Here is a 17611-nt window from a genome sequence, read left to right as displayed (position 1 = left end):
CTGGCCCAGGACTCTGCTGTGCCTCAGAGCATGTTGAAAGACCTGTATCTGTGAGGTCAGGAACAGCCCAACCCATTGTCCAGATGGGACCATTTACTGTGAAGGCTCAACCACTGAATTGATTTTAAGCATTCAGAGATGTCTTTTCATGGCACAGCAGTCTGTCTCAGTCTATTTTGTACTGGGCCACATTGTAAGAGAAGAAAGTTGTGTAAACATCAATATTGGCATATGTTTTCAATGACATAATTCAATGGAATTTCCTAACTCCTGCTCACTGGGAGGTATAAGTATTCCATGACCCTAGAAGAGGAATCAATGGTAAGTAGGTGTAGCTTAACACAGTATTTATTATACTTAAGAAAATTAGAACATAACCTCAATGAAGGCTTCCCAAAGATTCTTCCTCCAGATGCTGCCTTCTGCTCTTCTCATCTTCCTGGTTCTTGCAAATGACCTGATTTCATATTATTATCTTGCAAGGGATCACATTGATCAGTTTTGTTTCTTGGTATTTCCTTTATCTCTGGGAAGGTCCACTCTCTTTTGATGTATCCAACCCATTGTACTTTTATTATCGTCTCCACTCTTAAAGTAATGGCACTCTTCCTGTTTGTTTTCACATACTGTAATTTGCCTTGTATTCCCAGCACATATTTTCCATGCTTTTTTCTGGTGTCAACTGTAGTTTCAATATCATTACTGCATTAAGGATCCACATTTCAAATCATTAATAGCATTACTAGTCTGTAATTATCTTTATGTAGTGCTTTACATATCAGATGGAACCCACTCTTCTATCACCGAAGTACTAAATTGATCAGGGGCTCATAAACAGCCATTATGCGCCAGCAGAGACAGTACTCGGCAGATCAAGTGGAAAAGTAAGAAATTGCTTTGCCAGATGAAATGAAAAAGAAATTTAGGATTGTGAAAGCCCAAAGAGGAATTTCTTTGTAATACTTGAAACTCCTTACACAGTGTGGTGGCTCTGTGGCTAAGGATCTGCACCTGTGGCAGGAAGGTTGCCGGTTCATATCCCATGGCTGGCAGGGGAATCCTACTCTGTTGGGCCCCTGAGCAAGGCCCTTAACCCCAACTGCTCCAGGGACACTGTATAAATGGCTGACCCTGTGCTCTGACCCCAAGCTTCATTCCCTGTCTGTGTGTCTCATGGAGACTAAGTTGGGGTATGTGAAAAGACAAATTCCTCATACAAGAAATTGTATTTGGCCAATAAAGTGATCTTATCTTACAAACAGTATTTCATGGGATTTTTAATAACATGGAACGTCGTTTAATAACAGCACTTTCATGCCGCACATGAGTCCCCTCTCACCATACCAGAGCATTGTTTGGAAGCTACAGTACAAAGAAGGAGTTACATACTGGTACATCAAAACCACTTACAGCAGTAATCTACTTTTCTTTAGAGGTCTTCCATTTCAGTATTGACCAGACCCAGGCAATTTGACAAAATCAGAATAGAAGGTGATAAAAACTGCTGTCACATAGTAGTTATATTAAAGCATGTTGACAAGCAGTAATACAAACAATGCAAATGACTTTGTATTGCTCAACAACAGCACATCATGGGGTTTTAAAAACAGAAACATAATAGTTTGTGTGGGAATGCTGAACATGTTGAAGATTGGTATCACAGGGATTGGTGAACTCTCTGTTAGTCTAAAAACAGGTTACAGGTTACTTACTTAAGTTACTTACTTACTATCACTTACAGGTTAATGAAGCCAGATAGCAAGCACAGTAACTGTCTGCTTACAAATTCATTAGACCAATCCATTAAAAAAAGTGCAGACTCACAGCTGTTTGTCATCAGAGGTCATTAGAGGTCATTGCAGCTCTTCTCCGTACTTTGAACAAGGAACATACAGCAATAGACCAGGAAAAGTACTATTCCACCACTTCTTTGGAGAACTCTAGCTGAGATTAAAATAGGTGTGCTTTTGATCCTAAACATTGTTGTCACTCAAGCATACATTGTTACAGAGACAAGCTCTGACAGTGCTTAAGGTTTTAAAGTGCTTTTATTTTTTTTTGCTTGCCTCAATAGAAGTGTGTTCTGGTAGAACTGCTGAGTTTCCTGTATAAGGAAGAGCACAAAATGCAATTCCCTTCCTTTGTCTGTTTAAGGTCCAATTCAATAACAAGACCAACTTTTCATATTAACCTACTTATCAAGTGGTGCAATTCTGACACTTATGAGGGACCATTCAAGTTCTGTTTTCTGAGAAATGTTAAGTCAGAAATGATGGAACACAAGCCCTATGACCTTGTTGATGTACGCTTCAGTGACATCAAGTTTTAGGATCAAAACCTTTCTAGTTGCCATTAGTTGGGGGGGGGGGGTCATGAGGTGGTCTGACCTGTGTCAAGGAAAATGCATGCAATGTCTTTAGAATTTGTGAAATATCGTTCTTACAGTTTGAGCTAGAAATGTATTGATTTAGCTGGTCAACAAGGCAGTGAGCCAGAGAGAGAAAGCAAAGAATTGGGATACTAAGTTAACAGGATAGTGATGCACTTTCAGTGAGGCAGTAAGTACAGTGCAGGGCCACATTCCTGCTTGTTACTCTCTAACTGTTCCCTGTGTTTCAATTCCTGACCTGAATCCCAATGAGGGGGCAGCTATGCATTAAAGAGCCCTATGCTAATGAGGCTGTGGTATGAGAACTTGGTATGAGGTAAATGGGATTTTACCTGCTTGACCTGAGGCTGGTGTGTAACCTGGGACTCCCAGACACTTTGGGTTGGGCCTTGACTTCAGTCTTCCTCCTTTTCTATATATTCTTTTCTTCTCTTTTACTTCTCTTTCTACATCTTGCACTGCTACTGCTGTTGAAGGATGTCTGTCCAGTGAAACAACTGGCCATTAAGCCATTTGTTATCATGTAGCTTGGTTGGCATCAGCATTCTTGTGCAAGTGTTGTGCAAGGGGTTGCATATCCATGCTGTCTCAGATCAGATTTTAAAAACGCTGGATGATAACGAAAAAATGACAGACATTTGCAAAACATGCATGACTGCCCATCTCACTTTTCTGTCTTCCTTCCTAGGAAGGCTGCAAGGCTATTGAAAGTTTGCATGAATATGTCTGTGACTCTACCTTATGCCGAGCTGAGCGAATCTGTGTTTGTCCGTTTGCTCAGCTGGCTGTGTGTTTTAAATATTTAATGTACTGTTTTGCATTTGTGCGAGAGTGCATGTCTGTGTGTGTGGGATGCATTGTTTCTGAAGAGCGAGCTTTTCTATTCATCTTGACACTGAATTAATCTGAAGCCAGCGTCTGCTCCTGACAATATCCCAGGCATTCATGTTACTGCTTCAATAGGTGTGGAAATGATGGAACCTGGAACCTCTGGCTGCACTGTGTAGTGTTTCCTAGATAAGCCCTAGTTCTTTCAGTGAGAGATTACATGTCCAAACCTCCAAGGAAGCTGTTGTAAGCTTGTGAGAACATTCTCCCCTGGCTTTATTGTTCCCAACTATATTTTCCTTTGCACTTTTAATTGAAAATATGTTGAAACATAAGTGTTGTTCTTATTTGCAGGTCAGCCACATTAGCACATTAGGCCTCCTTGTGTGTCAAACCCACAGATCATTTAATAGCCAACGTTATACGGCAAAGCAAATATACAAATATACATGACCTTTTGCAAATTCCAGCGGATATAATGATCTTTGCGTGAAATCTTCCTAAAGTCGTTCATAAGCCTTAGTGTCTGGTAGGCCCAGTACTTCTCCTGGATTGGTAGAGCTGAGCAGACTGAGCACTGGAATTCCCCCTGGCTGGTGCTTTAGTCCATCATAGAATGCCTTTGCTTCATTGCTCTTACCTCTTTACATCGAGGGGAGCTGACTGGGGCAACTGAAGTAAAGTGCGCTTCTTGTATATGTAGCAGCAGTGTATGAGTGGAGTACACAAATTAACAGCCCTCTGCTAACAGGTCCAGAGCCCCCTCCACTTTTCTGCACTGTCCTCCTACATTAGTTACATTGTGATCTTGATGTGGAGAAACTGCTGCTCAGTCCGTCAATAATTTACAAAAGGTATTGAGGAGATTTATTAGTTTTCTTGGATGTTTTTTAAGTTTATCGTAAGGGCATATGGCACTGATTATGTTGATATACGTAGTACATGTTATTTTTTACGTTAATTTGTCTGGGAACCAACACATATATGCTCTGTATTAAATATGACAAAAATATGCCAAATTACACATATAGAAGTATGTAATATAGTTGCATTTGTCCGTGCATAATAATAATTGCAAACATTCAAAAGCTATGCTAAAAACCTCATAATATGTAGTTCATTATCTGTTAACAGACAATTAAGAGGAAGAGAAATATATGTGTCAACTCATGTTATATGCTTCCTGATTGTTTTGTAAATGGACATAGGCACTGTGTGAAGAAAAGTGTAACCTGGTTTTTCTTTATCTTTGTGTTTCAGCTTCTCTAATAAGTGTGAGTGTGTGTGGTTTTGTGACTCATGTCTAGTTCATCCAGGGCAGCCAGATCTGGGAGATTTAATTGCTGTGTTTCTGAGAGAGCATTTAGTTAACAAAAGAATTCATCCGTCTGGAAAGTCCGTGTGTTGGTAAACAGTGTGTGTGTGTGCACCTCTGTGTGTGGTTGTATGTCTTTCATTGCCAAGTTACTCATCAGCTCAGAGGGATCTTGGGAGCTCTTCTCAGCTGTGAGTACAGAGCAGCTGTAGCCTGGATTCAGGGTGCTGATGGAGACCCACCTGTATCGTACACACTGACACAGACAAACTCGCCCACAGAGCTGCGCGCTGGTGGAATGCAAACACACTGCCATTTTCAGATGAACCAGTCCTGGCCCTGGATAACCTGCCCATTACTGCAGTTATTAGTATTTTAAAATATAAACAGTAAAGTTGACTAATGGAACATTGTTCAGAAGCTTTGCTAAGAGCTGACAGTTTGGAAGAGAAAGAATGTCAGATGAAGGTTAGAGCCCAGGGGTAAGGAGACAGGGAGGCGGTATGGGCTAGGGGTTAGATATGATAAAAGAGAACAGTAGGAAGGCCCCTCTGTCCAGTGGAGAGATGAAGTGACTGTATTTTACAGTAGCATTTCAAACCGAGGGTCTTGTGAGGTAATGGGGGCTAGTGGAATGAAGTACTGTGTGCCAGTGATTAGCAACAAACTCTTGACAGCTGTGCCCACATTTCCTGATCTCAGAGATGAAATTGCTGCTGAGATTTACTTCCCCAAGTCACTTGAGTTCATTTCTGAGTGATAAGAAAATCATTTTAGCGTTCATGAAGACTGCAGATTGATGTGCATGAATCACAGTGATAGGGATCAAGAGCATCATTCAGGGAGTGATGTTATCTCCAGCATGTGGCTGCAGGAATAGCTAGTGCTCAGCGGGCACTGGGAGGGCTGGTGTCTGCTATGGCTGTAAATGATCCCACAAATGTCTGCTCTGTCCTCTGTCAAGGATTGGCCTTTAAATCAGATGACCGTACACATTTTACAAGAACAGACATCGTTTTCACTGTGCCTTCCTATGGTTTCACTATTCTTTTGCTGTGCCTTTGTATAGAAGACTTTGCAAATACTGTGGTTTATCATAGTAGGTGCTGATAAAGTGATATTTAACAGGCCTTTTAAACATTTATAATGATCAGGCTTGAAAACAGACTAGGTTCACATTGAACAGCAGTTTGATCCTCCCATGGTTTTTGGAAACTTGCAGACCTGATTATAAGCCACCAGCTCCAAGTGGCAGGCCTTTCAAGCCTGTTGCCTCATTGTGAACACATGTTCAGACCCAGAATGGTGAACTTAATTTTATATTAAATACGCTGCTTTTTGGTCTCTTCAGTGCAATGTGTATGAGAGACAATAGCTGGTCACACCTGATGTGGACTGAACGGGAGAGTGTTTGTACTCATTACAGTTGTCCATACTCTTTCACAGTCAATGTCAGGTCATCAGAGAGATACTACACTGCTGTACCAGGGTGAAGTGCAGTGAACACCCCAGGTGGAGCAGTCAGTATGGACAACAGTGGGCTTGTTTGACACCAGTTTGTTGTTCCAGTGTGGAGTCATGTGGCTGGCACATTGCATTGAAATTGTGGTTTCCAGGATTAAACTGAACAAAGCACAATATTTCAAAGGCTCTTCCTTTCGCTAACCACAGCTGAGGTCGTAAAGAGACTGCAGCCGCACAGATGGAAGAGGCGTGTTTACTGGCAAGGCTCTGTGGGTATAAAAGTTTACAACAGTACTGGTGTAAAGCTTCAGGACAGGACTGGTGTTTACCACAGCATTTATTTAGCAATGCCAATAACCTAATCTTACAGTAGTAGATAACGTAATGACATTATCAATTACACCGCTAACATTACTCAACTCTAAACAGTCAGATCTAGGAGGGGAATTCAAGTTACTTTAAGTTCACCCAGTGCACTCTCTTGTCTCAAAGCTGATCCCACACAGGATCTTTGTACTCAGGAGAATGGAGCTAACAGCAGTCTAATAATATAAGATCCAATGTGTAGCAGTGACAGGGATGTGATTTTATCTGTTTTGTTTTGTGCTTGATGGTGTGCTGCAGTTGTGCTTTCATTGTGTTCATGGTACTCACTTTAATATGGCAGTTGTGTGTGTTGGAAGAGCTGCAAAGGCAGACTGCAGAGCACAGCAGGGCTGACACTCGGCTTGCCCAGCCTCATTGACACCCCAGGGTCACTATAGTGTCCTCTGAGAGAGGAGAAGCTTTGCTGACTGCAGTCCTGTATCAGAACTGCAGATGCATCAGCAAGGTACTTAAATCCACATCCCACACACAGCACACTGACCTCTCTCCACAGAAGACCATACAGAACAAACACTTTAAATACATCTGTAAATGTATGATTTATGATACAAGCATACAGTTATTTAGCATGGCTTTGTCACAAAACAATACACTTAAGATATTAGTTGAAACCTTACTTGAAAGATGGAGGATGGAAGAGAAGAAGATTATGTTGGTTTTGTATGTCATGTTGTTGTGTACAAAGAGGGTGAATGTGTCTTGCGTTGTGTTGATGAGCAGTGTGTTGTTGTTTTGGGGTTGTGTACAGTGAGAGTGCAGTTATGTCTTGTTGTATTATGTTGCTGAGCAGTGCCTTATTGTTGGTGTTTTTGTTTGTAATGTGTTGTGTTGCAGTGTGTGGAGCAGGCAGGGGAGTCTGTTGTTATATTGTGTTGCTGAGCAGTGTGGTTCTGTTAATGTTGTGTGTTGTGTTGCAGTGTGTGGACCAGGTGGTGGATTGCTGGCCTCTTTAGTGCAGTGTCTGCCAGTCCCTGCTGTGCTGTGAGTCTGTCAGTCGAACTCTTGCTGCTGGTTGGCTGTATTCACTTTCCTAAGGGAAACAAGTGTTATTCTCCCACTGCTCTGCCCGAAAATAATGCCCTTTCCTTCTTAATTGGTAAAGTTTTAAAGTAAAAGCCTGTTCCCTAGAGAGTCTCCATCTCTACAATGTAAAAAAAGAAGCAAAAATTACCTCTGTATTTTACTTTATTGGTTTGCTTTATCAAGGGAAAGACAGCATTTTACCATTACAATACTACACTTAGAAGAGAATCAGTGTGTTTTCTTAAGTGGAAAACAACTAGCTCAGTAAAATTAAATAATGCGTAAAACAGCACTGTATTACAATCATGTTACGGTGCAGAGTTGTATGATATAGTCCAGTACAGTGCTACACAAATGTATCATAAGTGCAATGAGGGGTATCAATAGATGTATTAGATAGCCTCCCAGCCAGCCCCCATTTGAAAAATGTTAAATTAGGCTTGAAAGAGCACCAAAATGTTTCCACTTGCTGATATTTTTATTGGGGTTCCTGTTCTTGGATCACTCTAATAGAGCTCTACAAAACGCCGGACGGTAGAATTTTGTGATACCCCTGATTTTGTCCATGTGGAACTACCCTATGTCAACACTGTAGGCTGCAAGTGCAAATATCAAAAGAAATGGGGAGGGGGGGGGTCATTTATTGCATTACCTGTTCCCCCCTCTCTTCCCCACCTGGCTGTGCAGAGCTCACCCCCCAAGGCACACTTGCCTGTCTGATGTGCCGGCCTGTGTAATTACAGGCTCCACACCGACAAAACAGCCATGAGAACTGGAGTTCACAGGCATTCCTCAGGCTGCCAGGGCTCGGCACAGTACACTCCCAGGCTGGGGACTGTAGGCAAATCGACTGCACTCTCTTATTAAATCTATATTTCAATCTGAGAGAGGAAACCAAGTCCTTGTACAACCGCAGTTCTGTCTGTAGCAGGCGGAGTTCAAGTTTCTGCACCTTGATATGATCATTCTCAGTCAGGAAGTTTCCTGTTGCACAACACAAGACCCCCTGCCATGCAGTGCAGTAAGTCACAACACCTTTAGGCACCTGTGCAATTTACAAGATGAGTTGAATGGCCTTTCTCATTTGTAACCTCTCTAATATTTCCAGAAACTGTTCTCTTTTCCTTCAGGGCAAAATGCTTGTTATATTACATCAATTCTAGCTAATTTTCCGAAGCAAGAGAGGGCATATGGATTCTTTTAATTTACCTTTTCTACAACTACTTTGTCTCCTGCACTCTTTATCCTTAGTTCATTTTTCTTTGAAAAAACAAAGGATAGAAAATGCCCAGACAGCCATCAAATTATTTCCACTCCCTGTCAAAAAAAGGAATTGTTTTGTATTTAAGGTGTAGTCCGAGATACGTCCCCTGGATATGCAATGGACATTTCAATCTTTATTTAACCGGTGAAATAATTTCTCACCTGATCTTGATCCTGATCATTAGGGTGTTCTGAGTGCCATGACTCTTATTGGGACTAAGTGATTTCTTCTAATCGCTGGACTGATGGGTGGAGTTCTGTACATATAACCTCATGTTCTCTTACTGTTGATGATTAAAAGTCCTGATTTCCTTTGTGGTCCATCATCTGTTACAGTGTTTCAGTGATAGGCCTCATGGAACTGAACTGGAGAGCTTGGTTTTACAGTAGACTTTGTAGAGTGACCTTCTGCAACAATACAACAGCAAGGAGAGCTGAGTGCTGCCCAGCCCTGGTCATTGGGATGTTAATGCATGCAGCGTGCTGAACAGAGACAGTGAATCGAGACTGCTCACAGAAGGAGGACACCACAGCTAGTCCTGATTTCCTATTGCTCACTCCTGCTCCACAGCCACCAGATTCTAATTACTGGGCTTATAGGCTGCACAAAAGGAGGCTGGCTGCACAATTTGAATTTAAATGGGATTTTTTTTCACTTTCTCTCTCCCTTTCTGTCCTTTTCTCCCAGGGCTAATAGACTGAACAACAAAAGCCAGCAATTGCCCTAATAGCCCTAATAAGACTCTTGGAAAGACAGTGTTGCTCTGCCACAGACACGTCTTTTTTTTTTGTCTTTTCCAAAACAAAGCAGCGGTGCTGTGTGGGAAGGCACAGAAGCCTCTTTTGCTAAGAGCCTGCTTGTGTTTGAGTCGAGGACCTGAGGGTCTCGGAGCTCCCCCAGAAGAATGGAGCATTCAGCCCGTCTGAGCTTGCCATGCTCCCGTCTGCTGAGGGACTCTCAGTGCTGTAGTGATGTAGCAACTTGTTTTCTGCTGTTCCAACGAGAAGGGACTATTTTCTCTGGAGTCTCTTGCATTTATCTTGCTGAACGTGTGGAATGGAGGCTCAAAGAGAAGAGCAGCCTCTGAGTCATTTCCAAAATCAAGACAGTCATAATGTAATTGACAGTCTTCCCCCTTCCCAGTCCTCTCTTGCAGGATTTTAAACACAGACATTCCTGGACAGCCATACTGTCCAGTGAAGCTCCTTTCGTCCCTTTGACATGCATGTCTCTTCACGATTAAGCTTCGCTTGGACAGAAAAATGTATTTAAAGCTTGTAAATGGATTATGTGGGGGTGGGGGCTGAGCAGCCCCCCCAGGCTGCGGGCTGCGTTGTGTAATCGAAGCGTGTTTCGGACAGGCTGGGGTTGTTCGTCTCCATGCCCGCTCTGTTATTACCCCAACTCTGTCATTATGGGATTAGGAGCACAGGCATGATGGGACGGACTGTGGCAGTGAGTGTGTGCGTGTCTGGGTGTGTCTCTGCCTGTGTGTGCCACCATGTGTGTGTGACACTGAGAGAGAGAAGAAAGAGAAGGGAGAGTGAGAAAGGGTCAGAAAGAAACAGAAAAGGGAGATGCCGAAAGAGAACGACGTGCACTGAGACAAGGGAAATTAGAGGGAGGGATATATATAGAGAGAGAAGCAGAAATTAAGAGGGAGAGTGAGGGAGGGAAAATCATAGGATGATTAGCCAAAGCTGTAGCCACAAGCAAAAAGCTTATTTGTGACAGCCTCTGAATGTAAAGTGTTGTAATTGCGGTGCTAAAAGTGTGCAGAGGGTAAGTCGGGTATTGTGTTTGAGCTCCCAGCCTCTGTAGGAGTGCTGCTAGAAAGAACTGTTTTCTTTTCTTATCACTATTTCATACCCGTCATTCAGGTTTAGCCACATTGAGAAACAATGCTGTTATTTTCGTTTTGCTCCCAAATGCTTTAATTTAGCTCTCAAATGCACCAGAAAAAGAGAATACAGCTCCCACTTTGTAAGCTATTGTACTAACTAACCTTTCATTTCTGCCACCACCTCTTCACTGGGGCTATTATGGGCGGGGGGATTGAGGGGTCCTGGGTATGGGGAGGGGACAGTGTTACCCTTCTCTGCCCCTCTCTCATTCAGGCAGGACTGCTTTCTCATCTAAAACATGGGCAGTGTACACAAAGAGTGGCTTTGGCCTTTTTAATGCCACTGCAGATAATGCACAGCCACCACAGGCTGGTTTTCACTCCTGAACCTTCTCCCCGATCCACTGAGTCAGAGCTTTCTGTCTGAGCTGTGTTTGGTCAACAAGTGTATGTTTGTGTGTGCTTGATTTAGCAGGTGGGTGTGTGAAGTATTGGTCCTCAGCTGTGGAGAGTCCAGCAGTTGTAAGTCCCTTGTTCTGGCTGATTCCTGCAAGAACAGGATTCCTTTTATTTCCACATTCCTATCTGTAGTCATTTCACCTGAACCACTTAAAAAAAAAGTAAAAAAAAATCTCAGAACAAAGACCTGAATCACAGCGAGGGAAGTGGAGCGGAGAGGCAGTTTCAGCAGAGCTTTGAAGTGGAGTTTAATTAACAGAGCAGCTGAGCGCAGGAGCAGCCAGACAGGGAGAGAGCATCCTGACCATTAGAGATTCTCCTCACTCACTGTGTTGCTGCCACTGCTCGCTGTGTTGCATTGCTTGCAGTGTTTAGCGGCTCACTGTATTACTGACATTGGCCACTACATTATTAACACTGCATTACACTGCCTACTGCATTACTAGCAGTTCGCTATGTATTGCTGATATAGCTGACTGTATTGCTGACACAGCACTGTATTACCGTCTGAGCTGAACTACCTCACACTAGTATTAATACAAATTGAGAGAGTGGGAAGGGAAAAGAAAGAGAGGGATGGAGACAAGGGGCAGAAAAGAAGAGCACACAGATTGAATCTATACAGGTCTGCACCACTGGCTTAGCTGCTCTATTGTCACCGCGATCCTATTTCGGTGGTTGGGGTGTGGAGGGATGCTCAGTGGCACACACACTTGCAGCCGTGCCCCAGATAGTAATAACGCTTCTAATTAAATCTCTTAACGGGCAATTTAATAAGTCTTTTAGAGCATGAGGGTTGTCCCCTCAGAGATCACCCACAGCGTCTGTCTGCCCTTTTCTTTTCAGACCTTTTCCTTATCTGTCCTCTTCAGTTTCCAGTCAGCAGCATGACCAGGGGCAGAGTGAGGCCTGTAATCTGCACCGACCCTAGAAAATGAGCACCTGCTCAAGTAGTTTTTATTTTCATAGGGAGCCAAAGGGACAAAAGAGAAAACAAAGGCAGTTTGCACAAAACAGAGCACTCTTGGACACAGCGGTATTCGTAATAGCATGGGCTTGTGCTTTATGTAGGGCCTGATGCAGACTGTCACTCAGAAGGCTGATGTTTATACTACAGGACACGAATGTTGTTCTTGTAGATGGAAAATAAGTTATCAAACTGAACTTGGCAAGATGGTGGCAGTGAGAGCTGGGGAGCTTTCCTGTAGCACACGATGGATTGCTTTTACTGTATCATTACAGTCTTGAGAAAAGCATTATCATTGATGTTAATACAGATTTATGCTTTACATTTAGCTTTAATGTAGGAGTTCATTTCCACCTTTGCCTTAAAGAAAAGCTTTACAACTGAAGCTCTTTCGCAACATTTCAAAAAAATGTTATTATCCAAACTGTAACCACAACTGTGCAAGCTGGCCTCCTGAGAACAATAATAATTTAAAAAAGTTCTAAATAATCTCATTACTATGCTACTAGTTCCTGTGATTCTAGGAAACATACAGAATGAGCATGATTTTCTTCATTATTCACAGTAACATCTGAACACAAATTTAACCCTAACAGTTGCCATAACCATTTCACCATGACCCAGCCTATAGTGAACCATGGGTGTTTATAAGTGCACAAAACATCATGTGATACACCCCAGATTGCTCCTCAGGGTGCTGCAGCATCACTGCTTCCTTCCAAAGAGGCTTCTCAATTCCATGCCTTGACACTGCGCTTTGCATTATGTCAAAGGAGTGGGACAAATTAGCCCAGGCAGTAAGGATGGCATGGCTCCACTCCCAAAACATGGCACTGGAGCCTAAGGCCAAATTTATATTAAAGGTTAGCAAATCGCAGTCTAGAAAAAGTGGTTTAAAAGGTTACTGAAGAATAACATAAGGAGGAAGCAACTACTCTGTAGATAATACAAGAACTCAGGACTCAAAAGTTCAAGACAGGGTAGACACCAAGCAAATGCAATTTGACATGGATAAGTGGTGTAAGGTATTACATGTGGAAAGCAAGAATTTTCAAATGTTCAAATATCGAAAAGAGTGGTATTGAAATAGAAGAAGCAATATACGAGAAAGACCTAGGAGATTTATGTTGACTCATCACTTTCTGCAACTACACAGTGCGCGGAAGCAATAAAAAACAACAACAAAATGCTTGGATATATCGGCAAGCATACATAATTTAAATAAAGGGAAGTCAATTCTCCAGTTAAATCTCATTTAGAATATTATGTGTAATATACAGCTATAGGAAATGCTGCAGCTCTGGAGGCAGCTCTAGTTTCTGGTCTGTAGGGAGTGTCTCACTCAAGATAGACTAAAGGAAATGAATCTTGTCAGCCTAGAACAGAGAAAAAAAGATGTGCGAACTAATTCAGGTATAGAACTTACTGAGAGGCATTGTCCTAGACAGCTCAGGACACATTCTGCAGCAATACAAGCTTGGGGGACCCAGATGGAAATTCTGGTGAGAAACAAAACAGCAGATGGACAATAGGAGACATGTCTCATACAAAAGGTTTTGAAAGTCTGGAATGAGCTCTCATGTCATGTGCCTGAAGTAGATGCCAAGTAAGCCTTTAAAGAAAGGAGTTAATTAATTCTTAGATCATTAAATAACTGGAAACCATACTTGTGAAATAGGTCAAATGGTCACCTCTCATTTGAATCACCTAACGTCCTGTTCTGTTCTCAGACGTTTTTTGGTGTTTTCCCGATGCTTCCCAGAAAAGGCAACTCGCTTGCTTGTATCCTCTGAGTGTTCAAATGCCCTTGGACTCAGCACAATTTAATAATCCAGCATTCTGCAGTGATTATGGCTTTTCCAGTGAGTCAAATAGAGGAAACCCTGTTTATGCGCTGAATGGCCATACTGGGAAACATGGGGGTGGGGTGGGGTGGGAGAGTTGTTGAAGCAGAATCTTAATGTGACTCTGGTTTCATTAAGCGATTGACAGCCCTGATGAGTGTGACGGGCTGAATGGTCTCCTCTCAGAATAAGCTCAGAACTCAAGGGCATCAATTTTGACTTGCTAAGAGCAGCTTCAGCACAGATATTGGAAACCATTTTTATTTTATTTTTAACACTGAGTGTTACAAATGCATGGAATAAATTGCACAGCTACGGTGTGGGAGCTGATATGCTGGGGTTTTTGCACATTTTAGCTTGACGCTGAGATCGAATCACTCGATGCCGAGTGAAACTGAGGGCTCAGAGGGGTGTGGACGCTGTGTATTGCTTGGAAATTCTGTTTGTGCAACTATGTACTCTCATCTATATCTCATCCTCTTTCTGTGGTCCTTCCACTGAGTGTTGTGTCTCTCTGGTTCTTTTTCAGAAACACTAATGGACACCAAGTGGGCGACATCAGAGCTGGCCTGGACTGCACATCCAGAGACTGGAGTAAGTGAGTGTGAAAGGGAGACTGAGGTGAATGTGAGCTGGAGACTAGAATGAATGAGGTAGAGTGAGATTGGGTTGATTGAGAGTGTGAGAGTGAGAAGAGAAATGGCCCAAGAGACCAGCGTGACTCTCCTCTTCCTTATTCTGTTATAGCTGGTGAAGGACAAATACATTAAAGAATAATAAACTGAAATGAAAAAAAAAATTGTCATTCAGCTCGTGTCTAGCTCTTCCGATGAAATGAGCAATTTGTAAACAGGGTTGCATTTGTAGTCTTTATGCGATTTTTACAAATGCTAGGCAAAAAAACCAAATGGTTGAGAGCCCAGCCCTTCTTTGTGCAACAATGTAAAAGTTTTCTCGATATCAATCCACAAACTGACACCACATTCTCACATTTTAAACATTTTCTGAACATAAATCTAAATTCTGAACATAAAGACAAAACAACTATGTGCATGAACAGCCACGTGTACACACATTCTCCTACTGCCCTCTGTTCAGAAATCACGAGAGCACTCGGCCTACGACATTCTCCCTTGATAAGTCAAGTCTATTCAAAGACATTCAGGGTGTCAGATAAAGAGCAGTTCTCTGCATCAATCACACTTCACCCCCCCCCCCCACACACACATAGTGTGTCCTCCTCAGCAGCCCCACATCCAAGTTCCCCCTCCAGTCCTGGGTTTGTGTCTCACCCTTGGGACGTCCCTCCTCCTCAGCCTGACTGTGGGTGCTGTCCCCCACAGCAAGATTATCCTCAAACCCTACCCCCCCCCCCCACCTCCCCACCCATCCTCCATAGCCTGCCCCAGCTGTTCACAAGCCCTCTTTACTTCTGAGCAATTTAGCGCCAGTCCTGAAGTTGACAGCTCTGACCCCAGTCCCAGCCCACCAGGGCATTTGTGCAGCCACACTTCTCCCTCTCTCTCCTTATTCTCCCTCCCTCTGTTGTTCCTCCCATCGTTAAACACCAAGCGAGCCACCAGTTCAGGCCATGACATTAAAAAACCCTGATTCCTCAGCAGATGCTCTCATTCAGGTCCCTGTCCCTCTGTGTTAATCCTTCATTACTGTAGATGCAGGGGGCTTTGTCCTTTTCAACAGAAGCATGCAGGGCTGGATTTATGAATGGGGGGGGAGAAAACACCGTGCAGTTAATGTTATTTATTGGCTTGAAGTGGAATCTGGGAATCTCTTCAAATTTTTTGGTTTTGATTTTTGCTTTGTTTGCTGTTCTGTTGAAAATATCAGCAGCCTCCCCTGCCTCTCCCTGTCTCGTTGTCCTAATTGGCACGCCTCCTCCTGTTTCTGTTTTTCTGGGTTTTTTGGCTGCTGTACACTCCAGCACACTGGTTTAGGCAGTATTTTGAGAGAATGACAATTTGTGAGGGAAGTAAAAAGGATCAACACGCTTGAAATAATAATAATTAAAAATGGGAACTTGTCCCGGAATCTGTCGTTCCCAGATATTCTTGCCCTTTCCCTCATTCATCTCTTTTTTGTGATAAAATGTTCTGAGATTATTGAGCCTCAGAAACCACCATTCCTTTTGTTCTGCTGGATGGGATTCACAGGGCACTGCTGCTGTTAACATAAGCTGCTTTGACATAAAGAAAATACAGCTGCGATACAACACCAAACACCAAACAGAGCAGTCACAAACACATCCACAGCTGATGTAGCTTGGGTCAGCTCGTGTGTTAAGGGGGGGTGGGTGTGGAATATAACCCAAGTATGGAATCACTGAAGAAAAAGATATTTAAAGCAGGAAATTAAAATGAAAATCAAGGTCTGATTTCAAGATGAAAAATAGGGTTGACCTCAGCCCTGCCTCTGGGCACTCTGGAACCCTTTCACCTTTCATCAGTTATGAATATCAAGTCTGAGTGGAAACTCATAGAGTTGCAAAATTAGCTGTCCTGAAGGCTTTAAGACAGATAACTGAGCATTTGAAGTGGATGCAAAGACTAAGCATAGCTGGTTATTGACAGCTCTTAGCTACTGCTGCTTCCCTCATGCTTACCTACCTGCTCTGAGATTATTGATCTGCATTCCCTATCCTTGATTGGTTCCAATATTAAAATGGCTTCATAGCAAAGGCTCAAATTAAGAATTGGCATGTGCTCTCCACAGAGGGATGGTGGCATAAATAAGCCTGGCTCATTCGTGCCTGCATTTCGTTGTTAATTGAAACCCCTGGCAATTGAAACCAATGGCCTACTTTAACAAGCTCTATTTGTTACATAGTGTATCGAACCTGAAACAGCAACTTACAGCTGTTAGATCAGCTGGAGTCTTTAGGACAATCAAACTGACGATCCACATTATGGAAAGTGATCTAGTAGGAACAGCCTGCTGAGGTACTGGGATCAATAAGCTACCAGTCACCTGAACCTGGGTGACATTTCTTCAGTTATTTTGGTTGATGTCTTTAGCCAAGGCAGGGTTCAGTTAATAAAACTTGTCATTTATATATATATAGGGTTATTACAAGCTCATAAATAGCTATAGCACAGTTGTATAATGTAGTGTTAAGTAAAGAGGCAGAAAAAAATTGGGTGATAAATCTAGTACAGCAAAGAGAAATAGCTGTGCAAGTTATAAGGTGAGTAGCATGTCAACAAGACGCAGAGTTAGTGGACAGAATTATTGAACGGTGAGCCTGCAGTATGGGAACAAGCTCAGGAAAACATGCTATGGTCTGATATAGCAGGCGGTGCAATCTCGACAGGTGAGAGGAGAAGAAGGATGCTGGTCTGTGGGGTCCAGTGATGATGTCCATTGTGAGTTGAAATTACAGCAGGGCAACAAGAGGGGAGAGGATGAGATGGGATATAGGGAGATGTGGGGGCTGTAGTTATGGAGAAAGGCTGGTTAAGCAGGAATTCTTGAACTGGATGCACAAATCGATGGACAGCCAGGATGAAGCAGCAGAGAACCCAGGAAGAGACAAAATGCTAAAAGAGGTTACAAAGTACTTGGGGTTTCCAGTAGTGATTTAAAATAACAAATAATGCTCAGCTGAGATCAGGAGAGAGATTGATATCTACAAAGAGAGACAAGCAGTCCTAGACAAAGGAATGATCACTATTCTCATGGCACTGTCTGACAGGCAATCTTCTTACTGTAGGAAAATGGTGGAAGACAAAGAATAATCATAATGGAATGTGCTTCTTGACAAAGTAACAATGCTGTGCACATTTTTATTTTATTTTGCTTCAGTAATAATTT

At 42.6% G+C, this 17611-nt stretch overlaps 1 protein-coding gene across 2 annotated transcripts in view; it reads left to right on the top strand.

Annotated features, from left to right (window-relative positions):
* The window catches only part of ephb3b (eph receptor B3b), a 63523-nt gene that overhangs the window by 24289 nt on the left and 21623 nt on the right, over positions 1 to 17611 (top strand). For both annotated transcript variants that reach the window (XM_088612403.1, XM_088612395.1), the window contains exon 2: positions 14313 to 14377. In XM_088612403.1, coding sequence (XP_088468529.1) covers positions 14313 to 14377 — 65 coding nt within the window. The remainder of the gene's footprint in view (positions 1 to 14312; positions 14378 to 17611) is intronic.

This window comes from Lepisosteus platostomus, chromosome 2 (assembly GCF_059453375.1).
Source record: "Lepisosteus platostomus isolate fLepPlt1 chromosome 2, fLepPlt1.hap1, whole genome shotgun sequence".
In the NCBI taxonomy this organism is placed as follows: Eukaryota; Metazoa; Chordata; class Actinopteri; order Semionotiformes; family Lepisosteidae; genus Lepisosteus; species Lepisosteus platostomus.
Note: the sequence above shows the minus strand (reverse complement) of the source record. Positions and strands in the feature narration are given on the sequence as shown.